The sequence below is a fragment of the Eurypyga helias genome, unplaced genomic scaffold (genome assembly GCF_000690775.1).
Source record: "Eurypyga helias isolate BGI_N326 unplaced genomic scaffold, ASM69077v1 scaffold21561, whole genome shotgun sequence".
NCBI lineage: Eukaryota > Metazoa > Chordata > Aves > Eurypygiformes > Eurypygidae > Eurypyga > Eurypyga helias.
This window is the reverse complement of record NW_010229213.1, coordinates 8239-34297: the sequence shown is the minus strand read 5'-3', so window position 1 is coordinate 34297 and position 26059 is coordinate 8239. Positions and strand designations below refer to the sequence as shown.

At 53.0% G+C, this 26059-nt stretch overlaps 1 protein-coding gene across 1 annotated transcript in view; it reads right to left on the bottom strand.

Moving 5' to 3' along the window:
- Positions 1-6355: 6355 nt before the first annotated feature.
- NR2C2 (nuclear receptor subfamily 2, group C, member 2) overlaps positions 6356-26059 on the bottom strand; it is a 25711-nt gene continuing 6007 nt past the window's right edge. Inside the window, exons 2-14 of the mRNA XM_010160334.1 lie at positions 24553-24663; positions 22931-23131; positions 21740-21842; positions 20499-20678; positions 18247-18379; positions 16568-16661; positions 16020-16153; positions 14646-14823; positions 13736-13857; positions 13092-13231; positions 10213-10350; positions 8637-8742; positions 6356-6530 (exon numbers count right to left, since the gene is read on the bottom strand). Of these exons, the coding sequence (XP_010158636.1) occupies positions 6356-6530; positions 8637-8742; positions 10213-10350; positions 13092-13231; positions 13736-13857; positions 14646-14823; positions 16020-16153; positions 16568-16661; positions 18247-18379; positions 20499-20678; positions 21740-21842; positions 22931-23131; positions 24553-24663 (1815 nt within the window). The remainder of the gene's footprint in view (positions 6531-8636; positions 8743-10212; positions 10351-13091; positions 13232-13735; positions 13858-14645; positions 14824-16019; positions 16154-16567; positions 16662-18246; positions 18380-20498; positions 20679-21739; positions 21843-22930; positions 23132-24552; positions 24664-26059) is intronic.

Here is a 26059-nt window from a genome sequence, read left to right as displayed (position 1 = left end):
AGGCCATGGCCCAGGTACAGCCCAGCGCTGAAACGCTGCCCAGGCACCCAGACCAGCCCTGCCCGCCCCAGCGCCTGCCCTCTCTCTCGACAGGCCCTCAGGCAGAACTCCAAAGGGACGCATCACTGCCACCCGCAGAGTATGGGCCGCTGGCCGCACGCGCCTGTTCACAGCCAGCCTCGGGCCCAAACCCACCTCTTCCAGGTCTGTCCTTCTGGCAGAGCCCTGGATCTGCCACCGACACCTGCAGGCTGGCAGCACCCGTTTGTGCTGAGCAAGCCCTCGCCCAGCCGGGCAGTTTCCAACAGCAGCCACAAGCAACCAGGCAATGCGTCCGTGTCCTCCACGGAAACAGGTGGTGCGTCTCCACCGCGTGGCACAGGGAACGGGGCTGCAGCCACTGATGGGAACGGAGTGCCGGTTCAGTACAAAGCACGTGTGAAGAGCACCGCGACGCGACCCACTGCATCACCTCCAGGTAAACACTGGGGTCAGGAAGGGCCCACAGACACAAGGAACCAAAGTTGCTATTAGCGGCTGCTGATCCCCTACAGCCCTGAGAACAGGAGGGTAGCAGAGATCCAGGACAGCCAGTAGGAAAAGGTCCTTCTTCCAGCAGTAGGCGCTTGGTGTCAGTGAGGTTCACGGGGTGTATCTTCTGTCAAGTCACTCCCCTGACAATCCCTGCACCGAAGGGAAAACACTGTCTCCCTGGCAGGCTGTAATCACGTCTTTCCCTTCAACGGCTGGCGATGAAGTGACCTTACAAATCCAACTCCGGAAGGCGTTGCTGCGTGTAACTCACTTTAATCGTACAAAGCTCACTTCGGTAGCAGTATTAGGACACAACAATGAAATGCCACATGTACACAGCATTCAATACAACGCGTAAGCCAAGGCATGCACTGCCATACTCTATATACAAACACAACAATGCAAATGCCTCTTTGTGACTGAGGACACTGACGGGTACAGAACTCCAATTTCCAAAAGCACATGCTCCTCTCTGTAACTGCTACCACACGAACAATGCTGGTTTCACCACAGCAGCTCAGGGAAACTGGCCACTTCTGCAAGGTTGGACCTCGAAACTGAAATGGAACAGCATAAACAGTCCTTTTCCAGGTTACAATGAACAGAGACTTCCAGAAACTATCCCAAGGAATGAAGAGCAGACGATTCCTTTTATCAGAACTTGATTTGGCAGGAGCGCAGCGCTCCCTGGACACCAAGCCGGTACAGCACATACACAACGTGCAGGTGTCCAGGTGCGGAACCGTTCGAGCGCTGGCTGCAACATCTTTCCCACACGGAACCGCTGCAGGCATGAGACACCCAACGTCGGTGCTCTGCGAGTAACGAGTCTTCGTAAAGAACATCTTTTGGATCTGACAGTTACCCTGTCCGCCTTTCAACCCACAGTCATGGAGAATAATGTCCAACAGGCCTGTGCCTCCATTCCTGACCTGAGCTCGTGGAAAGGGCCGGAGGGTGGGGGTGCTGGGTACCCGGCAGCAGGTCAGGTCCTCAGCCTCACACTTTCTGCGCTCCAACCCAGACACCTGATCTCACATCCCGACTTCCCACAGAACCCTGCACCAGGGCCCTTAGTGCCCTTGGTTTAGAGCTCACTCTCTCCCTTGGAACGCCAACAGCTTGGGCATGTATGTAAAACAGGTGCAGTTTCACAATATGCTCTTTTTCCTACATCCACAACAGAATCTTGAGCCAGATTCACTCCTAGTCTGTACCCCAAGTGGGTCCCCAATCTCCACACACGTTCCTGCCGCATGCTGAGCCGAGCAGCCAGCCAGGCTGGTGCCTCGAAAGGGGAAAGGAAACGCCCCTGCAACGGCGCTGATGGTCAGGACACCACTGAGGGACCATCCGCACAGGAATTCCTCCACTAGCGTAAACAATTTTCTGGCTGGAAACCTCAAAAATAAGCTTTGAAATGTTGAAATTAAGGATCTACAGGGGTTTTTCTTTATTTGAACCAAAAGTTTACTAAACGAGGGAGTGAGCAAGAGAGACCTCCTGAGCTTTTTCCGCAGCGCAGCCTGGCAAGCGGAGGGCCCGATGCCAAGGCGTGGGATCGACCCTGGGTGTGGGAGCAGCTCGTGTGCTCTCAGGGTGACTGCTCAGCCATACACAGCTGCCACACGGAGTACAGGAGGCAGAAATAAATGCCTGGAAAACACCACTTCACCATTTTACCTGACAGAAACAGGCCTCGCTGAGCTACTCCCCTACCACAGGCTCTGAGACGCTTTTTGAACACCCCCGTTACCAGCGTGGACTGTCCCGGAAGGCTGCTGTTGTAAGCGCCGGCACCGGAAGGGAAAGGAACACAGGCTGCACCTACGTTAAGAGTTTCAATGTCGGAACAGTCCCTGTGGGTAACGAGTTCTCCTGCTGCCAGCCTACTTGAGCCTCACACAGTGCGAGATCCGCGCGGGTGACCGCTCCAGGGCAGGGCAGAGCGTGAGGATGGGTGTCCGTCCAACCGCTGGAGGCACAAGCCAGCTCCGCCGTGTTTCCGCCGCACAGGACAGAGTAACTGTGGGAAGCGAGTGTACAGTCGGGACATGGCCTGGCCATCCTACATCAGTCTCGACGCTTGCTAAGCGAGAAACCCACTGCAGCTCCTGCAGGGCAACGCCGTCACTGCCCTGAGCGGAGGGCACAGCCTTGCCCACCAACCACTTGGGTCTCATGCCACCCTCACGGCAACACGTGCAGCAACTTGTAAGCAGCACCCTCTGCGCCCTGCTCTGCGGCTCCAGGGCACTCATCACGGGCAACCTGGCTTTCTTCGATCAGCCACGGCAGAAGACTTGGAACAACCCCTCTCGTACGAGTTGGACTGCAAAGTGAAGCCGTACCGAAAAGCACCTCTGAGGGCTGACAGAGCGAGCGGATGTTGCAAGCGGGGTGGCCGTCGCTGTTCTCCTAAGAGGCATCACCCGCTGCACTAACCACTCACTGCCAGACTTCCCTATCCAAGGGGAAAGGGGAGGGGAGCAAAGGAAAAGGCAGAACATCCTGGGGATGTATCGGGCAGTTGTGAACAGAACACACTGAGGTCGGGTGGTGTTCAGAACAGACTGCAACACCCCAAAACTCGTGAGGATTCATGGCTTCAGCAAGGCTCCTTGTGGGCTAAGAAACAAGAGCCAGGGAGCTCTGGATTTGTGCTCCACTAACGAGCTTCACCATTCCACGCGCTATGAACACTGGCACGTACCTGTACGTAAACACACACGGTGCCCCTGCTGTACACTGCACACAACACACATCCCAACACACACATGTGTACATGTATGTACACATGCACCAGCTGCTCGAGCGGGTGGACAACGGGACACACAGAATGCACAGTGCTGGGAGGCACCAAACGGAGATGTGTCACAACCTCTCCAACCCTCTGAAGAGTGGGAAGACAGGCCTGGATGGAACAGTAACAACCCACTTTGCAAGCATTCCAGTATCTCGGAGGGTACAGGCTGTGGGAATTACGGAACAGCATGACAGTGTGATCTGCGATGAACTGCACAGGACAGTGCAGTGGATGGCTCACTAACCCAGTCATTCTAGGCTTTGGGGTTTCCACGGCTAGCATACGCACGCCCAGAGGATCCAACCTTGACACAGAACATCACCGTGACTTGTAAGCTCAGCGTAACGCAGGGTGTAAGGTGCTGGGCCAAACTGCTGCCCATCTAACCTTGGCAGCACTGACTGCAGTGCAAGTCGGGCCGTAGCATCACCTGACCAGAGGGGTTTTGGCAGGGTTCATCGAACAAAAAGCCTGGCTGTAGTTCAGGAGAAGTTACTGAAAACAACTCAGCAACTTCAGGTCCAAGAGGTGCAAAGAGTGGGTGTCCTCATCTCCTGCCCTTTGCCAGGCCCTCTGTGGCAGCTCCTACACAAAGCCGGTTTTCCAACTCATGTTCTGTCACCCAGGATCCAGCAGATGCTGGTAGTTTGTCCTTCTCTGCCCCTGCTCTGCTCCCCGGGGTGACCGTGGCTGCACCGTGGGGATTCCCTGGCTGTAGGGAGGCACGAGGCGCTGCTGAGGGCAGCCCATGCTTGTCCTCAGAGGACAGCGGGGCCAGGGCTGCCCTGCTCCTGTGCAGCCAGCGTGGCACTTCCTTCTTGTTTCCCAGCACCTCTGCCTTCTCTCCTACGGGGGAGAGCAGATGAAAGACAACCCACCGGTGCTGCTCTCTCACACGCTACAGAGTAACAGGAGGAGAGGAGCAGGATTTCGAATGGAAACACACTATTTTAATTTTCTTTTCAGGGCGGTGCCCCCCAAAGGGGTTGCCTGCTGCACCCACGTACGTCTGAGGGACCTGCCAGTGCCACCACTCATACCACCCGGCTCCAACGGGGTCCCTGACTGGGGCTGTTACTGCAGAAAGCTGCTTGGAGCACAGCTGCTTCCGCAGCATCCTCATGCCATCATTTCCAGTTCCCTTTTCTGCTGCAGCAGAAGGATGACGGTGGCATCAGCTACAGAACAGCCCAGAGCAATGGAAGCGCAGCATCACGCATCTCCACACGTGCACCGCACTCCTTGCAACACCCCTCTGAGAAGAGAGGATTCGGAATGCTGCAACAGTGGTAACCATACCAGACTTCAAGGCGTCCAGAAGCTACAACGAGGGAGTCTGTGTCACCAGGAGCGCCTCGCACACAGCCTCCTGCTGAGAACGAAGTCTACCAGCTCAAGGCTCTGTCTGACAGCACCAGCCTCATCTAGAGCTGCTTAAGGTCTTGTGGCTATAATTCAGACCCTTAAAAGACACAATCACCAACCTGGTTGGTGTTTCTAAACAAATGTGCAAACAGGGTAAAACCAAAAGTGCCGAACTTGTCGTTAATTTGTATCACATAAAACCACACCAGCAGGAAGTGCCTCCTCCATACAAACAGAGTTCAAGTAACTGATGTTTCCAGTGAGCCAGGACCAGAGCCACCGAAGGACCAAGGTTGGAAAAAGCCCTGTAAGCTCATCTAGCCCACCCACCAACCCCACACTGCCATAGCCACCAGGCAAAGGTGTTCATTGCCAGGGCCTTCTTTAAGCCTCTGTTTGAAATGCCTCATGCCAGTGCAAGCAAACCGCACTGAAAGGAACGCCATGGTAGCAGCTCCCGGCCAACACCAGACCACATGCCGACGGCTCCTCGCCCCGGACAACGAAGCAGCAGTTTGTTTCCTAAGCCCACGGTCTATCTGTCCTTAGCTGCAATGGCACGTGACAGCGTCAGTCCCAGCTGTACTTCGGTTTCAAATGGAGACACCAGCAGGTGGAGAGTGCAGCACTCCTGGAGTGCTCCCTCAGGGAAGGGGCAGGAGGAGAGAAGAATTGGAGTCAGAAAGCTTTGGCATCTGCTTTTGCATTCCAGGCTTGAAACAGTACCTCTGGCTGGATGAGGAGGGGGTGTAAATTCAGAAACACAAGGAGCACACTCCAGGAGCATCCACCACACAGCTCTACCTGAACCTGAGTGCCCTTCAGCTAACGACTCGTTTCCCCACACCCGCGAGCCGTCCGAGCAGAAACTGTGGGGAACCTGCATGGCGCATCGTTACCGTGGCAAGAAACACATTTTTTCCTCCTTGTTTGGGTGACTCCTGTCCCGTGCCACAGTCACTGGGACTGCCTCGCGCTGCACGTTACAGCCACACTCACGGAACAGAGCACTTTCATCCAGGACGGATATCTGCTTCGGGAACCCGCGGTCGCGTGCCACGCCGAACCTCAGAGCAAGTGCTTTCTGTTGTACAGTAACTGATTGTCTCCCGTCACATTCCACGCTTCCACAGCCACCACGAGTCTTTGGATGGAGGACATAGGCCATTTCTCCAGTTTGCAAATCCCACAGCAGCTGTTGATGATGTTGCTGTGACAAGAAGTGCTTACAAAGTGCTGCTGTGACACCCTGGCACGTGTTAGCTGTGAACTCCAAGGGTACGTTTGAATACATACATACTGTTCTTCTGACTTTTAAAGTCATTTTATTACTAACCTCGGATATTATAAAACTCTATTTGTAACCACTGGTAACTCCTAAATACAAACCGTGTGAAAAGTATATTCCGTCATCTACAGCCTTTGCCATGAAAGGCATAAACAGTATTCCTGGTAGAGAAAAAGGTCCTGCAGCCAGTCTCTTAGCATCTGCTTCCGTTTGGGCAACGTCAGCCAAGAGACCAGGAAAGCCTGGCAGGACGGCGGGAGCAAACGGGAAGTATTTGTACATACCGAAACGCTCTTCTTTTCGCTTCATAACTGCCCGTTTTCACGGACATGCCTTCGCTCCAGGGAACGGTGCTGCTCACGTTATGCAGACGTGCCAGTTATCTGACCGTTGTATTCGGCCGTTTCCATCTTGAGAATGTAGGGGATGATGCTGTCAATGGGGACATTTCCAATGAGGCCAGTGAAAAACAGTTCCTCGGTGATGCCGGAGCTCATCAGCCTAAGGGCCGGCAGGCGGACTAGAATGCGGGCCAGCCTGAAAGAGAAGGGCAGTGCGTTATGAGCATGGACAGCACCTGGTCACCTTCTCTGTGGCTACAGAGCTGGAGCTGCTGCGTTATTACCATGACCCACAGATGGGAGCAGAGGCGAGTAAAGCTAACTGGGCTGCCATAATCAGAACCGTTACTTTTTAACCCTGCAAGTGAAATGAAAAGCCACCCTCTTTGTGGTTTCCAGTGACAAGCACAAGTTAATGCCCTTTGCGGATACATACATGCAGTGCTCCTGCTCTGCTTCTGACAGGGCCAGCTCAGGAAGCACTGCACGGCTCAGGACAACGCTGAGGCGAGTAACGGTCACAGTCACTAGCGAGAATGTTTCCATAGTCTTAAAATGCTTAATTAACAGGTAAAGCGTACACAGCCCAGTCCTCGGCTGCCCAGCAGCTGCACGCCAACCTGGCCAGCCAGAACGGCACTGGCTACATGCAAGGTGGAACAGAACCCACCTGCGACGAGGGAAGGAGTTCGGAGGGCTGTGCTGTTGCTCGCACACACGGCCACATGCTGTGGGTTCCCACGCACCGGGACATCAGCAGACATCCAGTGTCGAGGAGTGGCTGCACTCCCAGCACACTGGCAATTTCGGACAGCGGTGACAGCGCTCCTGCCACGTTGGCACGGCCCATGCACAGCACTGACACCACAATAACCACCCAGCCCGAACCAGAGCCAACGCCAGGCAGCACTGCACACGGGCCTCTGGAAAAGGGGAGAACACCTCCAGTGCACTCTGCTAACACAGCGGGTCTCGGAACCTTCCGGGGAAACGGCAGAACCACTCCAGCTCTGCTTCTGGTTTTGCAGAAGCGGTGACGCTCGTGCCTCTGTCGCTTTGTGCCAGCGCTCGGGGCTCAGAACAATCAGCCATGTGCCTCAAACTACCGGTGGGTGAGCATGGGGACACAGATTGTTTCAGTTACCATGCGGGATGTGGTTCTAGAAATGCCACTCTCCTTGTTACCTTGTGCCAGCACGAGGACCAGGAAGCACATGGAACAAACCCTGCACTCCTTTCCAGGGCCGACGGCCAGCTCTCGCACATCAAGGCAGAACAGCAGAACTACATGCACAAGGGAGGGTTGAGGATCTCTGGAGAAGAGAATCCACCTACGCTGCACCTAACTGGGAATACCAAGGCCCCTTCTGCTGCCCCACCCCACGGCCCACCCCGTGCCATCAGTGCAGAGAGCAGAGCCCAAGACGGCAGAACTGCTCCCGTTTAGGGGCGTTTCTCGGTTGTCTCTTGAAGGTACCTGACTCTCAGACCTCACTGAAACACGCAGGCCGGCGGGGCGCTTGGCACGGGGACACCTTGCCCAGTAAGGGAGAGAATGTTCCGGTTACGTTGCTAGACAGGCCTGGGAATTGCCCTTGCGGTGCAGAGACCCACTGGGTTGATGACATTTAAATTGGTTCTGATGGAGATTACTAGAAAATAGGATAACCGTTTCTAGCGATTAAGAAGCAGGGACAGTGGAGAGGTGAAAGAGGAAGTGGGATACTTTCAGAGACAAGTCCCTGGGATTTAAAAAAGAAACCAAAGGAGAAAGTAAGCAGGACATGGGAATTTCTTCTGGAGAGAAGCTGCAGAGCTGTTACTGTTCCCCACAGGTACCTGGCTGCCACAAGGTTCCTATGCCAACACTTCTACTGCAGGTCTGCACGCGTGCCTCCCCCAGCACGGCAAGGGCACAAGCACCCTGCGCCCTCTCAAAGCCTCTGACAACTCTCGGGGAAAAGGAGGCAGTTGGGGTTGCAGAGGGTTGAGGCAGTTGTGCTCCCCTCCTACTGCAGCACGTCTGCCTCCTGCTTCTCCAAACACGGCCGTAAGACCCTCAAACAAAGGAACGGGAAGAGAAGACAATCTCCAGGCTGAAGTGAAGCGGCAGAGGGCCGACAGCTCTGCTCGCCTCTACCTTTACACCAGCCTCCTGCCCTCACGGCCAAGGTCCTAGAGCTTTCCCAGCGAGGATCAACAATGAACAGACGTCACACCGGGATCTGTACGCCAGTGAGCTGGGGTACTCTCACCAGCTGTGGCCCACAACATGACTTGGGGTACTAGAGACAATAAATACCTATAGGTATCTTCGGGATAGGTTTTTTGTACATAGTCCTGCAATTCCATCTGTGCCTTCTCCTGGAATTTTTCTATTTGGGTTGAACTGGTCAGACCAGGGTGATCTAAAGAGACAAAACATGGCTGTATGTCGATTGTGCCCCTATACATGGTGAAACACCCGTCGTTCTGAGACTCCCGCATTGTGCCGCTTGACCCGTGAGCTGCAGTAAGGAAACCACCCCCTCTGGCAGCCGCCTCCTGCTCTCAGAACATGCCTGCTCACACCTCTCCATGGCTTCATGCATCTCCCAAAGGGTGGAACAAGCTGAGGCCTGTAGGGATGAGCCCAGCAAGGACACTCCCCGCTGTGTTTCTAACCCTGCCTCTCCCAGGCATTTGCCCCTGGCGTTCGCACTCCTTATTCTGACTGAGCAGTACCCAGAGTTGTGCCCCTGACCTGCCCGAGTCTGTCTCGTGCTCTAACTCCAGCTGGCTGTGCTCCTCAAGGACACTCACACAACTGGAAAAAACCTGAAAATGCCACATATCTAATGTGCCCAAGTGTTAAGTGTTGAGTTTCAGCAGCTCTTCCCTTGCCACAGGACAGAGCTGGCTGGACTCAGGAGTTTCTTGCTCCTCCAAGCTGAATGAAAACCCTAACAAACCTAACGCTAATGGCACCATCGGCAGAGAAACTCCAAAGGGAAGTCTGAGGAGCACAGTACCTTCTCGTGCAGGGATGCTGGTTGATAAAGAGAAAACTAAGATGGGTGTAAAAAGCGCACCCTGATGCCAAGGGTCATCCTTCTCGGACGTCGTTACGTGCACCATGGTGAACACCTCTGGACTGACGGACACAGGTCCCACTCCTGCATGAGAGCTCCTGTCGCCCTGAACCTGTCAGCAGTGCAGATCTGACCTTGCTGCATCCCAGGAACCACTCCCCACCTTGGCTGCGGAGACTGTCACTTCCCACTTCCTCTATGTTCTTACCTCAGCATCCCAGAAAATCCCCAGGGTCTGCTCCGAGGAAACCCTCGCAGTTCACACACCGCGCATCCTGCTTGGCGCGGCTGTTGGTATTTCGCTGGTGACAAGTGGAACACAGCCTGTTTACGTTCGGGCTTGGAGGCTTTGCGGACATCCCGTGTAGGAGGCAGGGGTACGGCTGCTCCTACTGCAGCAATCCCTCTTACGAGTGCATTGCAAATATGAGAGGGGAAGCCAACTTGTCACTAGAACGCATTTCCTCTAGCCCTTCCTGCCGTTTACCTCACCGACACCGCCAGGACAGAGCCCAGCCAGCCTCCCACTCACAGATTCTCCACTGCAGATACTCGAGAGTCTGCTCCTCTGAGGGAGGTACAGGAACTACCTCCTGTGTTGGAAGTGTAAGTAAGGGGGCTACACTGCTCCAGAGTTGTTCTAAAAATATGGATTGTTTGTGCTAACACGAGGGAACAATGACTTTGTCTGCAGCTTCACAGATCAGTCTCAGCTCCAGACATCAGCCTCGTTACAAACCCAACCGCAACAACATTGCCATGGGAACGCTCATTACCAAACACGGATCTGGGTAGCACATTCCTTACCAGGGCTAAAGAGGACTATAGCTTTAAGGTACGCGTATTCGTATCCGTCAATATCAAGCTTGGCCATACTGTTACAGAACTCCTGAAGTTTCCAGATGTGCTCCATGACTTGCTTTATCCTCTCTCCAGAAAGTTTATCTGCAAAAAGACAGTGCGTACTATTTCATGTGAGCTCAAGTACATCTCCTGCGTCAACCCATTCCCTCCTCCGGTCCCCGTGCCGTTTCCAAGTACGCCGTGCCCTCTGCGACCTGAGGGGCGCTGAGCACGCAGGGACGGCCTGGCGGGTTACAGAAGTGAAGACTGGACGCCGAGTCACACACAGGGCTCGCCAACAGAACGGTACCTCATTCCCACCATTTTCCCAGCACAGCATCATCTGCCACACCAGCCTTATGCCACGATGTGCTGTTCCAAGCAGGAGCTCTCGAGCGATGGTCGAGACATGGCCACGTGACTCTGGGGCAAACAGAAGCACAACACAACGCTGCTGTGCAATCCTAATTCTACCCTGGAACTGTCCCAGTGAGCTCTGCCAGAAGGGAAGGCAGGAGTGCTGCACCTCCCTCTGCTGAATGGCTGCAAGTGACCCTGCTGGTACGGTGGGCAACAGTCCTTCCCTCCGCTGGGGCACATCGTCTGACACGGGAACACCGCTTCTCCCACCATTCCAAACAGCACGTCCCCTGTGTCGGCATCACCTTCCGTCTTAAAACTTTGATTAAGACAGAAGAACTCTGATCACTTGTGGGCAAGTTCCAAGCGAGTGAGATTCACTGCTCAGTGCAGGAGGGGGAGGTCCCCGTGCTGGTCAAGGGACCCACTCCGAATGCTCGTCTGCAGAGCACTCGGGGACTCAAACTGGACACACGATGCTAGGAGACACCTTTGAGTGTGTCATTACTGTGTTCAAACCTCAGAGCTGAGGCAGTTCCGAAGGGATACAAACCTACTGTGTTTGGACACGGCCTCCTGGTTTTATCTCTACAGTAAGTGGGAAACGATGGTGCAGGAATACTCAGGAAAAGTGAACTTGAACTCCGGAGTTTCCAAACAGCTGCGTCACTCATCTGCTTCCTAGATAAAGTCCTCAGAGCCCCTTCCAGGGCCGGAGGGGCTCCAAGAAAGCTGGAGGGGACTTTTGACAAGGGCAGGGAGTGACAGGACAAGGGATGATGGGTTTAAATGCAAAGAGGGAGATGGAAGATCAGGAATGAATTCTTTCTGCAGAGGGTGGGGAGCACTGGGACAGGTTCCCAGAGAAGCTGTGGATGCCCCATCCCTGGGAGTGCCCAAGGCCAGGCTGGATGAGGCTTGGAGCAACCTGGGCTATGGAAGGTATCCCTGCCCATGGCAGGGGGTGGGGCTGGGGGGGCTTTGGGGTCCCTCCATCCCAAACTGCTCTGTGACTCTGAAGTTTCCTCCCTTTGTTTTGCATTTTGAAGCTACAATCCCCAGTGCAACGTGGTCACTTTGCAGAGCAGATAAACCAACCCAATCACAGTTACCCCAACAGTGCCCATTCCTCGGCCAGCCCCAGGTAACAGGGTGTGATGGGAAGCACCGGCTGCAGAGCCAGCTTGCCCTGCTCCCACATCTCCAACAGACGCGCAGCCAGCATGGAGCTGTGACAGCCCCACGGCCTGGGTGCGGGTGCACTCACGGCTCTGGGACCTGTGGCCGAGAGAGCTAACTGTGCGGGACAGGCCGTGGGCGCATTTCCCTGCTGCTCTTCCAGCCTCTGCCCGCTCTCGGCAGGAAAGGAGTATCAGATGGTTGCATTCTGAGGGATGTCCAGGCGCTCTGAAATTACGCCTCCCAGGAAAACCCCAACCAAAACCACGACCCCACCCCACTCATGAAGAAGCCCTGCTATCCATTTAGGAATCAGATTTGTCTAACTTACTCCAGCCTAACGAAGCCCATCACAGGGATTAAACCCAAGGTACTCCACTAGGACTGGGGGGTATCACACATTAGTCTCACATTATCTCCTTTTGTACATATCTGGTCCTACAAGGAAGTCTGACTCTCCTCAGTAACAGCCAGGCTGTCAATTTGTGCTGTGTGGGCAGCGACGGCCCCACACCAACCATCAGCTACTCTGGAACTACTCTGAACTCCCACTTGGAGTGAAACGAACTGCCGTGTCACGTGCTGGGTTCACAGGGCTGAAAGGGTGGTGTTGTTTCTTTCCTCCTCTTACAAACTGAACATTGCTGTCGTGCTCATCAGTCACGTGGCCTGGGAACATTCTGACAGGAAAGAATGGGAAACAAGCAGGCGTAACAGGCTATCACCCATTCCACACAGCATCACCATGGTGACCAGGCCAACCCGAGTTCCACAATAACACTGCCCACAGCTTCTCAGGAGTGTCAGGAAAGCGGCTGCTTAGTGCCTCAGGGAGTACTGCAGCTACACTCCTTACCACTGCAGTCAGCAGCATCCAGAACCAGCATACTACTAGGAATACTCCTGTGGGACACTTGGCGAATGCTGTGGTTTTACTCTGCCAAGAGGAAAAGGAAAGTTCTGGAAGAAAACATTTTGAGTGGTTTGAAAGAGGATTTCATTATTCCAAGAGGAATAAAAAAATTCCACATGGATAGGAGGAAGGCTGTGTGAGCACAGCCAAGCTCAGGATGCATTTGTTGCTCTCTATGCTGCCACTTGGAGGCATAGGCCAGGAGAATGCTTCCTCCAGCATCATCCCCCTTTCCTCTGAACAATTCTATTCCCAGAGAGCTCAGTGCAACAGCAGCTGCTGACAGCCAGAGGAAAGGCCAACGTGCCCCCTCCCTGGAACAATTCTGCTAGCAATGGGGACACAGCATCCCAGGCTGAACGGGCAGGTGCACCGCCTGTGGAAACCCTACCTTCCTGGATGCTGTTCTGGAGGTGGTTGACGATGGCAGCCAGGATTGTGGAGAGGCTCATGACTTGCGCGCACTGGGCCAGGCCAAGGGTGAAGAGCTCGTTCCAGCAGGCCCGCACAAGGCCCGTGTTGCAGTCCTGCCTGCAACAACATAAATCCAGCACTGAAGGCCGTTGGCACATCGGGCTGGTGCTGCCCTGCGTGCAGCTGTGCCAGTTACAGCAGTTAATGAGGAGGGATGGATTGCAAACCAAGTCACTAAGAGGCATCTATTGGCCTATGACAGGTGTTTCAAACAGCAAAAAGAAGTGATAGGCTAACTACAGGGAACTGTTCCAGGTTCCCTGGGAAACGGTGCTCACCACCACTTTACCAACATCTATTTCTACAAGTGAACTGCCTGCTTTTATTAGTTTTCAGCTTCTGCAACCGCAGTAACTGTGGATATGGCAGTTATCCCCCCCTCTGCCAGCTCCTCCTCTGTTCTTCAGAAGGGACAATATTGCACAGTCTTCACACATTTCAGAAAATCCATGAGAAATTAAGCACTATCAGAATTTAAAAACTCAACACAGCTGAGAAGTGTTGAGCTCAGCGCTAAAACTCAGCAGAAAGCCAAGAGTTGAACCGAACGTGGCCATTTACCCAAGAGCTTGAAACGCAGGTATGGACCTAGCCCAGTGCATAGAGAGGAAAAGGAGCCGCGACGCTGACTCACAGATGTAGTGCACGTTAAGGTACTCCGGCATCGGGCTGGGCATGGTCAGCTGCAAAACAGGAACAGTACAGTATGCACAAATCCACTGTTACTCACGATGACATAGCCAGCCCCCCCCGACACTGCACTCAGTCTGCTGCCAGTGACTGGGGGGCGAAGAACTGCCAGAGGAAGACTGCACCACAGAGCTCGTTACTGCTGGCAAGGAATGGGAACAGAGGCAAGAAACGATGCGGGAGAGCGCTCAAATACTGCCTCTTCCCGTGTTTTAATACTCCTTGAATAATAATTAAACCTGTAAGTGTCATTGCTCTGGGGAGCATTGGCCAGCATCACAGTGCGACGGAAGAGGTTCGAACACTTTGTAGAAGGAGGCAAAATGAAATCTGAAATCTAAACCTCTAAAACAGGAAAAGCACATCACAAGCACCTACAGTCACCAACCCCCCGCTGGGAACCAGCAGGTCACGGTGCAAGCTGGGCTGCAGGAAGCGTTACTTATTTCAGCAGCGACCTCTGCGTTTCTGGAAGCAGCACAACACGATTACAGCACAGTGACACCCTCTCTGTCTCTCCCACGCTGCTGACTGACATGGGCTGCTACTCAGCTGAAGCATCTCCAAAATGCAAAAGCTCCTGCCTATGGAAAGACGACACGGCATAACCCCTCTACTCTTGGGATCCAGCATGCAAGAGTGAAAACGGTATTCGCAGCTTTGTCACAGCAGGTGCCACCTGCGATTATACTGCCCAAACTCAATACAAGAACAATGAAAACGCAGTCAAATACTTGTGTGGCATTAGTTCTCTCCTGAAGACGCTCCAAGCAGCGTGTACCTTGAACGTGACGTGTGTGTCTGTCAGCAGGGGTCCTTCCACCTCAATGATTGGTGTGGAGTGGTCCCTACTGATGACATGAATGTTCCCAGCTCCCGTAGGATCCATCCCGTCTGCCAGGTGATGAGCTGCTGTACCATCTGTGGTATTAAGTGCTTTAGCCAAAGTATCAAACGCCCTGAAAAACAAGCACTAAGCAGTGAGAGCAGTTCCTTAAAGGTCAGCGCAGTGCTCAGATGAAGCGCTGAGGCGTATCCTCAGGGCAAACATGCAGGACCTGTCTCTGCTGAGACCAGAGTTCAGACTTGTCACTCCATCCTGGCCCCTCTGTCCTGCCCGGATGGCACTAAGAGGAGTGGACCAGCAGGACATGGACAGGTCCAAGATCTGCCTGTGAGGAGGAACCTCGTACTGCTGGAAATTCCGCTCTAGCAGCTTGCAGAGGAACATGGTGCTCCAGTTTCACACCAGCGCACAGAACTGGGGGACTGCTGCTCTGCTACTACCTTGGTGGGGGAAAGGATGGGGTGCAGTGGCGGACTGTTTGCTCTCCTTTGGAGTACAAAGCTGACGTCAGTCAAAGTCGTAGCATCAAGTGTTTCCAAACATGAGTTCACTCACTCGAAGAGTTTTAAATAAAGGACTTCAGAGCCTGAACTTAAGCTCCTCCTAAATATTCCTGCTTGAGGAACAAGGGACACTTGTGAGGCCAAGTATTTCTCACCCTTCGCTCCGCTGCCAATGAACTTCAGCCTTGAACCCAGCCAGCCGCCCCCAAACAAAACCCCAAACGGAAACCCCACCAAAAGGCCCCACTGCAAAAATCTCAAGCTCTGCTAGCAGCTTTAGGATTCCATGTTCCTTGTTCCCATTTTTCTCATTAATAAGGGTGGCAAAGACACGGAACTCCTTCTCAACATGAAAAGGAAGTTGATTATTCTCAGTTTCACTACATTTTCTCTGCACTACCAGCAGGGCAGCCTCAGGGAGACCCGCCGTAACACAGACCCCTGTGGGCCGGGCAAAGGGCACACGCGGGGCGCGGCAGAGGCTTCAGTGTCAGCAGCCCAGCACATCAAACAGCAACGAAGGGTTTCTATCCTCAGGGTCTCTCAAGGCCCAAACCAGTAATTTAGGGTTTTTCCGAGTGTGAAATCTGGTCTAGCTTCGGGACACCACATTTCTGCCCCAGGACACAGCTCCCCACAAAAGCCAAACCTGGATTTCTCAAGAACTGGCTTGGTGTTCCACGGGGTGTGGGGGGGAGGGCAATGCCTACTGTGGTCGGTGTCAGGGTGCCCAATTACCCCCACGCATGAGCATACACCAAACAGAACACAAATCCCTAAGCAAGGTGCCAATGTGGGCGCCTACCGTGTAATCTCACTTGCAGATTGCTCCTCCTGCTTACCCTCCGACGTATCACCGTTACTCAGCGACTCGCTGAGAGTAGCAAGAGATGTGACAACATTGGCCAGCGTCCCCAAAGCACCCTGGCTGGGTTCGGCCTAGAAAGGAGGAACCGCATGTGCTGGATTCAGCGGAGCAGAACTACAGGCCGCGTATCATAGGTAACCTTTTCCCGTTTTCCATCTTGGTGTTCTTTTTCCCTCCTGAACACCCTTCCCTCACTCCTGAGCACCTACAGGCAGGACAGTGGCTCCCAGGGTTATTTAAACCCTACTGCAGCCGTCCAACACCAGCCCTGGCTGACGTATGATGTGGGGAACTACCCCTGCCTGTGTTTCTACACAGACATGCCCTGAAAAGGCATCACGCCGCCATTGATCAGTTTATCACCTCCACACCTACCAACCTCCAGGCTTACACCAACCTTACCTGCTCAAGAGCAAGAATCACTTGTGCCGACACACCCAGTGCAAGTAATCTGAACCACTCGGCGCGTGTTGAGAACTTAATACCTTGGAGTCGGCAGTTAGGAGGACTGTGCCGTCGTCCCTGATCAAAGGCTGCTGAATGTTCACCAGCATTCCCGGATCCAGAAGACCCGACGACCTGTTCAAAAGCGTAAGGCATCTGAGAGGCACAGTATCTTACGTTAACCAGAACAACGTGTCACCAGCCATGTCAGAACAAACGGGATTACCAACATTTACATTAACAATGGCCTGAAGCCCTGCATTTATCCATCAGGATTTAAGTGTTTTGGAACCAGTTTCCAAAACTTAGCTTGGAAGACAGAAAAGCTGGAATACACTTTCATTTTCTGGGCAGAAGCCATGACAACTTCCCTAACAGACACCCTCTCATTTCCTTTTCATGGTGCTTTATTCTGTTTTAAGGCAAGTTGTTGTCTTCTCATGCTCTCCGAAGTCGCTTAATAGCTCGAGAGTTACTCATCCGACTTGGGAGGAAGGCACCACTGTGTTCCCGGTCAGACAACGGGCAGCACTGAGGGAAACAGTTCTGTCAAGAAGATACATTTTACTTCCCAAAATACAGCCACAAAGAGTCACGTCACCAAAGTTGGCACAAAACCTCTGCTGCCTTCACTTCTGCTTTTTGACAAACCTCCTTTCCCTTTGCCACATCTCACTTGGGAAGAGAGGGGGCAGGCTCTGCAGTCAGCAAGGACGGGTTAGATAGTAGTTAGTTACACAACACTCCGAGCCTGCATAATGCCATACAAACACAGGCACACCAGGGTCAGGCTGCAGGGCCGTCCTGGTTTAGGGATCTGAGACTAACAGCCAACTCCGCGACCTGCCGCAAGCAGCATGTGACCGTGCGTTATGCAACTGAATCCTACACAAATCAGAGTCACACTTCAGGACCAGCACATGTTCACGGGACTGTGAGGGACCTGTAGCACACAGAAATCTCCAAGAGGCAGATGTGTCTGAGCAGTACCTCTGAGCAACCAGCCTGGCGAACAAGAACACTGGAACCACCTCCCCAACAGACAGGCGGCCCAAGCTCCCTGACGGCAGTTTGTTTGTTCAGCCAAGAGCAGAGGTAGTTAACAAGCTCAATAAATCTATACAAACACCCCAGTGCTGAGATCCAACGTCCTGAGGTGGGTACTATCCATGTGCCATTCACCCCAGGTTCTTCTTTCTTCTGCTCAGAAAGAGACAGACCTTGCCTGGGTTTCTTATGACATGCATGTTCACCCGCACTGCCTACGGGGACAACCAAGCGCACGGGAAGGGCTTTGGAATACCTTCCATGCAATAAGAGGAAGCTGCTGCTGTTGAAAGCAGCCACTGGGATGTGAATCAGCTGCCACTGCAGGGCCTTTCACTACTGCCTTCAGGAGAAGGCTGGCTGCCGTCTGCAAGCATGCTTGCAGAGATGGGCCAACGTGAATGCAGCACACCATAAGCCCTGCTGCTTTCTGCTGGAACAGCATCTGTTTCCCTGCCTGTGCTCTGAGCTGGCTGGACAAGAGCCAGCTCCGAGCAGAAAACCACACCTCTCTACCCTGGCACGAGCACTTCCACGAGAAGCAAACCAACCTGGGCTGGTCGCGGTAACAGGCAGGCCATTTGGGAACCAGAGCTGCTATCTGGAGCACGGCTGTGCCTGCAAGGGAACACGTCCCAGCCTCGCACAAGGCCCAGCACACCAGGGTACTCACCGCGTGCCGTCTTTATCTGCCACAAACGTTGGCGTTGCTATGAGAGGGCTCCGTAGATCTTTTCGGATGTAGATCTTCTCAGTGGAGGCTGCACAGTTGGTCGGTTTTTCACGCTGCACATCGAAAGTAACCGCTGCACGGAAGACAGACACGCACATTCAACAGGAAATAGCGGAACTCCAACTACAAGAAGAAAGCACAGTTCTCAAGCAGCATTTCCAGGCGCACAGTCATGGTGGCGTATCAGTGCCAAGCTGGAAACTGGGAATGAAGGCAGGCGCCATGCAGGCTCCAGTTTTACCCTGTGACGATGGACATTCTTACTTAAGCAAGCCACAGATCGATCGTTTGCCTCAAGTGTGGCTGAACTGGAGCCAAACCTGGCAGTCCACTGGCACTTCCTGAGGTGCAACACTCTGCAACGTGCTTTCCCATGGCTTATGTTTTCCTTTGCTTTCGTTTGGCTAATGTTGGCTGGGTCTGGTGTTTGTTACGGGCAAAGCTGCACCGACCTGCTGGGCACAGTCATAGCCCAGCTGATTCTAAACAATGCAAAGGCAGAGCAAACCCCAAAAGGCCAGACAGGCACGTTCCAGGAGAGTGGCAGGCTAATTCCCTGGCAAACGAGGCTCTGCACAGTACACAAGTCACTCACATCCCTGTCTCCCCCCAGCTAGGGAACAGTGTTCTGGAGCTAACCCTGCCAGGATTTCAAATATTCCTACTTGATAATGGGAAGGACATGAGCTCAGTCTCCCACAGGACACACTGGTGAAGCTTTTAACAGCAAGAGTGAACACCAGCAAGTTGGCAGCTTTAGAGAAAGCAAAGGGTGCACTGCTACATCACTAAGGCATTGTGACTGAACAGGTTACAGAGCCATCTGGGATCGGCCACTGCACCACAAACTCCTCCGTAGCTGGGCATAACATTCGACTGCTTCCTTTTTTCAGCTGACAACGAGGACAATGCAACGAATACCAGAGTTGGAGGACAGTAGAAGCAGCTTCTAAAAATGCTGAACTAAGACCCGTGCTGGCACACTTGGCCCATGGAAGGCATAACGTAAACAGGGGCAGTCTTCCTGCGCCACTCGCTGTACCGATTCATCACATGGCACTGTTCCGTGAGATGAACATTGTTAACGAGCACACAAAACACTCAACCCTCCTCTCAAGCCCCTTGGAAGGGAACAATAAAATGCATGGATGTGCCCTCTACCCTCATAACCAGCAGTGTGATTGAGCTCCTGATGCTGTTTTTGCTGATGATGTTACTGTCAGCAAAATCTAGGGGCTTTAGGTATATCTGTTTTGTTGGCCTGGTGGATACAGAAACATGAATCCAAAGCATGCAGTCAGTGGGCCCAGACCCTAACTGTACTGGGATCAGGAGGTTTAGCTCTGGAAATGCAGGAGCTTCTCCTGTACAAAGCTCTCCCCTACGCTCAGCACAGTGTGTGCAAGGCACAACCATCGCCACGCACCCCAGGGTGCAAGTACAACCAGGATCTCCCTAGTTACAGCCCAAAGGCCTGGCCCCCTTGAACTCAGTGGCAGGACTTCTCCAGCCGACATCAGAGCAGGGAAAAGAGAAGCAGTGGTTGCTTCCCTTTCGCTTCTCCATAAGCTTATCACAAAAGCCAGATAAGAGGCTTCCCAAAGTGCTGGGCTGGAGAAGCAAAGGCGCTAATGGGAAACAAAACCCATGGGAAGAGTTGTTTGGATGCTAGCACTAGACCGCACACCGCGGCAGACAAACACTGCAGTGTTTGCAATGTGACAGCTCGTGTGGTGCCACATAACACAGGGCTCAAGTGACCAAATCAGTACAAAACCGAAACCAGAACAAAAGGACGTTAAAGGTGAAGGACATGAACTCTTTTCTATCCCTGGATGAAAAGGCAGCAGAAACAAAGCAGAAGGACTGTGGAACATCAGACTCAGACAGATGCTGACCCACGTCAAAATGCTTTGTCTTACAAACACGCCGTGCCCATAGCACACTTGGGAACTGAGGCTCTACCTGTGCTCCTCAGACTGCAGAGCTGTGAGACACGGGTCAAAACAAACCACTACTGCACCGCAGCCACAGCACGGCAGGGAGGGACAGGTACAGGAGACTGTTGGTCTGCCAAAGCTCCATCCCCTTCAAGCAACGGAGAACAGTGTGGAGAAAGCACAGGAAAAAGCGGTAGCACAGGTACTGGTGACTCGGTAGGCACAGCATGCCACTGGGTACTCAACACTCACATTCCATTTTCATGCCCATCTCCAGACATTTCTTAAGCCTACAGAACTGGCAGCGATTCCGATGGTGTTTATTGATGATACAGTCCTGGTTGCTACGACAACTGTAGGTCAAGTTCTTCCTCACACTCCTTTTAAAGAAACCTTTGCATCCCTCACAGCTGACAGCACCGTAGTGACGACCTAGGAAACACACAGAGCGCTATCAGACGCAGAGTACTTCTGGCTTAGCATACAGGTAGTTAACTCAGGCAGGTCAAACACTGTACAAGTCACCCGTGAAACTTGGTGTGCATTCTCCCCATCTCCTGGGATCACGACAGCCTTGGTGCACTCTTACAGGCGGTTCCCTGTTTACCTATGGTCAGGGTGTTTTGGTGGGAGAGTGGAGAGGAGGGAGGAAGGCTAAGGCTGATCAGAGCCAGAGGCCTGGTAAGCAGTAGTGCCCATTCTGTACAAGTGCAGATACCACCCCATCTGCCCTCACAGATCGCAGGCCACATTAAAAGGACGCACAGGCTAAGAGTTTCAGTCATTTCAGAACATAAGCAGTTTTACAATCAACTTTGCAGTGAAATCTTCACTTACAATTCTTCTACATCTCAATTCTGGTACTGTTTTAGTTACCTACACACTTAAACAAACAGCAGACAGCGAGACAGAGAGGTGTCTTCTCTACAGCAGGACAGCACAGTCCGCTTCCCGGGTCAATGCGGACATGTGGCCTCCTTGTCACTGCATGGACCTGAAACACCGAGGATTCAGTTATCTCTACTTGCCTTTTTCTGTGATAGTAAGAGACCACAGTCCACCAGGACGCCCTAAGGTTGTTAGACAGCCCCCAGAAGGGTTTTTCTGCAGCAGGCAGATATCTGGGTGACATGTCGAGTGAGCTAGCATGTCACTTGTAGGTGACACGGGATCCCCACAGCTCTGGGCAGCTGTGTCAAACAACTCAGTGCTTCACACACTCTCTTTCAGGCACCAGGAGCTACTCAGTCACGATTCTGTCTTTCAGCAGACACTGTTTGTCACACAGCCCAGCTCAAGCACAAAGCGATGCCCTCTCCAGCAGAGTTTAACTCTTCCGTGTGTACAAAGTATGTTATCTTCTTCCATTTCAGACTCAATTGCTTTTGCCGTCAGCATGGCTGAAATCAGTTAAAACACAGGAACCCTCCTCCCTTCGTCCCAGTCACCCTTCCAAGCGAGCTTCTGGCATACTGCTTTCTCAGCTTCCTTACCTGATGCTTTATCACCACAGACTACGCAGTATTCTACCACCTGGGGCCGCTGCGCATCAGCTTTGCCCAGCAAACGTTCCACCGAAGCAGAGTCCGTCACGATCTAAAACACAGTTCCAGAACAAAACAAGGTAAGTAGCCAATGTGTTCCTCTGCTGTCAAAGCCTGGAGCTTTGACCACAGAGCAGAACTGGGAAGAGGTGGCTGAATGGGAGAGTAAGTCAGATACGTGGAATAAAATGAAGTAGTATATGATGTGCAAGGCAATGAGGGTTTGTACTGTCCCTAGTGCAGGCGCTGAAACAGTCACAGCTAGATGAATTCTAAGTAAGACTTCTAGCTTTGCCCAGCCCAGACACTTCCTCACCGGTGCAGCCAGCAGCATTCTCCCATCCTGCCATCCATCTCCATAGCAGCTGTATTTTAGGCAGACGGGCACATTTCAGATGGTGCTCCCATCTGTCCCTTCTGACAGCCTGGAGCTGAGACCCATCACAGACACAGGTCAGCTTCCAAGGGACCTGGGTTCCAGAACTTCTGTTCAGAACACTCCGCTAACACTGAAAAATTGCAACACCCCACCCCTCCGTAGCACCAGGAACCCATTTAGCCCAGTAACACAGATTTTAACAGACCGTTAATACAATTTTTCAAATATTGCTGTCAGAACGCTGCTTCCCCCATGTAATCCTCTCTACTGTAACCACAGCCAGAGGGACCAGACCCCTCTCTTCAGGATGCCAGGGAGAAATCTCACGCCTCACTGCAGAGACGTTGTTGTGCAGACAATTTGTTCTGCAAAGCGCCCATCGGGCACCTGCTCCCAAGCACCCTGAGCGCAACACCTGGAGGCTGCACTGGGAAGGCAAGCATGCTCAGGTGAGCTGCATCTCTGTATCTCTGCATCCTGGACAGCCGCACCCCGATCCCCAGCACTCCCACCCCAGCACCAGCTTCAGAATTTTCAGGAGAACACGCAAGGAGAGGTGACGCGTGTGATGGGACGCGTGAGGAACATGCACACCGGCAGAGTTATGACTGAGGAACATGGCCCACAGTCAGTGTAGCCTAATCGAGTCACTACACAGAAAGCTACTGCCTTTAGGTTTAGAGCAATGACAGACTTGAATACACTACAGATCACAACCTGAAACCCAAAACTCTATGCTCTACCTCCATGACCGTATTTACCTGAATTCTGCCTGGCACGATGTTGTCCGCAGTAGCAAAGATCAGCTGCTTGGCATTAGACGTCTCTGGTGCTGCCAAGATCACCTTTCCTGCACCACTGCCATCCGGGCTGGCTAAAATAAACTGCTGCTTTGGAGACACAGCCGAGTCCACTGCTGTCACTATCTGGATTTTCTGACCTGTTTGCTGATCTGTCACAATCTGGAAAACACATGGAAGAATTTTATGAGCTGCAGTCAACTTTACATTTTCAAGCCTTTCTTTCTGTCTCAGAACTACGATGCTGATGATGATCATTGTTCTTTATAACTTTGCTGCTGGTACATTTATTACACTAGTGCAGTTATTGCAGTGACCTACGTGAGTGCAAACCCAGACACTCAAACCACAGACACATATGTAACATGCACCTCCGTACTGACTGCACAGCCAGAAAGTACCAAACGGAGTTGGAAACGTGCCAGGCTGCCACTGTTAGGAACAAAGTGGGGTAGGGGCAGCTCTGGTAAGCACGTGCAGCTGCTCTGAAGGAGTCAAACCAGATGTGATGCTGAGGACAGCAGGTGACGCACAGCAGGGCCTGCTCTGCCTCGTGAGACACCACCACAGAGATTTCACAGAAGCCCGGAGTATCTGGGGTTGGAAGGGACCCGTAAGGATCATTGAGTCCAACTCCCTGCTCCTCACCGGACTACCTGACACTGAACCATGGGACTGAGAGCTGGTCCAGACACTCCTTCCACCAGGCTCAGCGCCAGGACCCGCTTCCCTAGGGAGCCTGTTCCAGTGAGTGACCACCCTCTCCGTGAAAAGCCTTTCCCTAACGCCCACCCTGAACCTCCCCTGCTGCGTCTTTGTTCCATCTCTTTGTGTCCTATCGCTGATAACAGAGGAGCTCAGCACTTCCCCCCCCACTGCCCCGTGAGGAAGTTGTAGGCTGTGCTGGGGCACCCTCAGCCTGCTCTTCGCACACTGAACAAGCCGAGGGACCTCCACTGCTCCACCTGTCTCGCCCCGAGATCCCTCACTCTCCTCCAGACACAACCCAAGAGTTCGATGTCTGCCTTAGCGGACTAAGGCGCCCACAACTGCACCCAGCCCTAGAGGTGGGGCTGGCCCAGTGCAGTGTGGAGAGGGACAGTCCCCTGAACAAATACTGAACAACTGCTGGCAGTGACAAACAGCAAAGAATTCTCACCTCGGAATGGTATCACTACACTACCTGCAAGTAACAGTGACCCACTGTGCAGCATTCCCAAAGCTAGCCTGATCCTATACACAGCGGAGAGAGGAATGCCCTCAACAATGACCCTGGGTACTCTGCTGACCATGTCTCACATCAGCCACAGCTGGAGCTCAGAGACGGGTATATGCGGGCTGCTTAACCGCCGCCAGTATTCCTCGCTGCCCACCTCCTCCAGGGTTACTACATACAGCCACAGTCATCCCTGACTACGCACCAAGGGACACAGAGAACCTTAGCTTGCACTTAAGTGATCCGTTTGAACCGAATTCCAGGAGGTATTCCATAGACTTCATTGTGCTTTTGCCTAAACCTCAGCGGGAGGAGGAGAAAACAAAAGCAGCGGTAGGAGTTAAGTCACTCGTGGCTGGATTTGTACCTGAATGCGCTGCGGAGAGGTTACTGAAGAGTCTGTGGAAATGATCTGGATGCGCTGGGAAGGGCTGGTCATCACTGGAGATTCTGGTAACGAAGCCTGAAGAGTCTGCACCTGTAAGAACACACAGCATCGCGATGTACTGCCCCAGCAGGGCACACCTCCACGCCACGGACATTCACTAAAGAGCAGGAGGCCCTACAGCACGGAACCTGAACATCCTGGAGAGGTCGCAGCCATCGAACCAACGGGGATCGGTTTCAGTGAGTCACCAGCCTACGGGCTTTTTTTGGGAACAGAATCAGAGTGCTGACCAGAGCACCACCCCTCCCCACATCAGCCGCCAGACAGCTATGGTGGGATCCTTCACCTCACTGAGATGCAGGAATATGTTGTTCAACTTCTACATTTGCCTCACCGCTTTGCTTTTCTGAAGACAACAGTGTTAAACATTCCACCTCTTTGCAGGAATTTTAGGAACTACTTTGTAACCTCCCCGGTAGCCCAAGTCTGGCAAAGCTTTCCCTAGGCCCCAAAATAGCGATGTCTGCCAGCCCAGGCACACACATGGGACACGAGCCACACACAACGTGCTGGACAAGTGCACAGGGCTGCTATCTCACCAAACTGGCCTTAGCGTTCATGTCTGACCTCACCCCTGAAGCCTTCCACACAGACAGTGTCTGTACAGCTTACCGGGAGAAAACAGCTATGCCGTTTTTCCAGCGGAAGCCAGAACCATTCGAACTGTCCAAGTGTCGAGGATAAAAGTTGATGCGGGCTGGCTGGTGATCTGGCTAGCTGCGTGCTGAACAGCAGAACGCCTCAGCATTCCAGCTGGGCAGTGTGGTCACATCCTCTCCCCGTTTGTACTGTCCCTCACCTTCTGGATTTCTACTTCAGGGTGGTGCAGCTTTGTCTGGAACTGCTGCTCCAGAAGATCACCAGGACATGCATTCAGGCCTACGTGGAAACTCCCGTGATTCCAGGGAGGATGTCACTGGCATTTCTTTCGACGGGATAACTCACAGTACTTGTGGACAGTGTCTGTAAACAGTAATTTGGGTTTTCACAAACACCCCCCAGAACACGTGTACATCGCCCACAGCATCCTAACGGCTGCGTTCTCTGTGGGCTTTTCAGAGCATCAAGCCAGCATCTAACATCTGCAGGGGCACGTGGCCAAACCAGGAAGCTCACAAGTTGTTTGTAGTAGGTCCCCGCTTAAATGATTCGTTTATCAAAAGCCATTCAGCCTGACAGCAGAGCAGTGTCAGCAGCACCTTCTGAAAAGGGCGCCAGTGCGCACGGTCACTGCACTGAAATTCTGCCAACCTCCTGGGACTAAACACCTCTTCTTCCTGGGTTCGCAAAGCCCCTGCCACCGAAGGCTCCTAGTCCCCAGCACGTGTCCCAGGTAGGTCGTCAGTACCAGAACTCGAGCTCTACGCCTTTCAACTCTGAGTTTCCACAGAATGGAGCGCGCCTTCACAGAAAGGCTCTGACCACT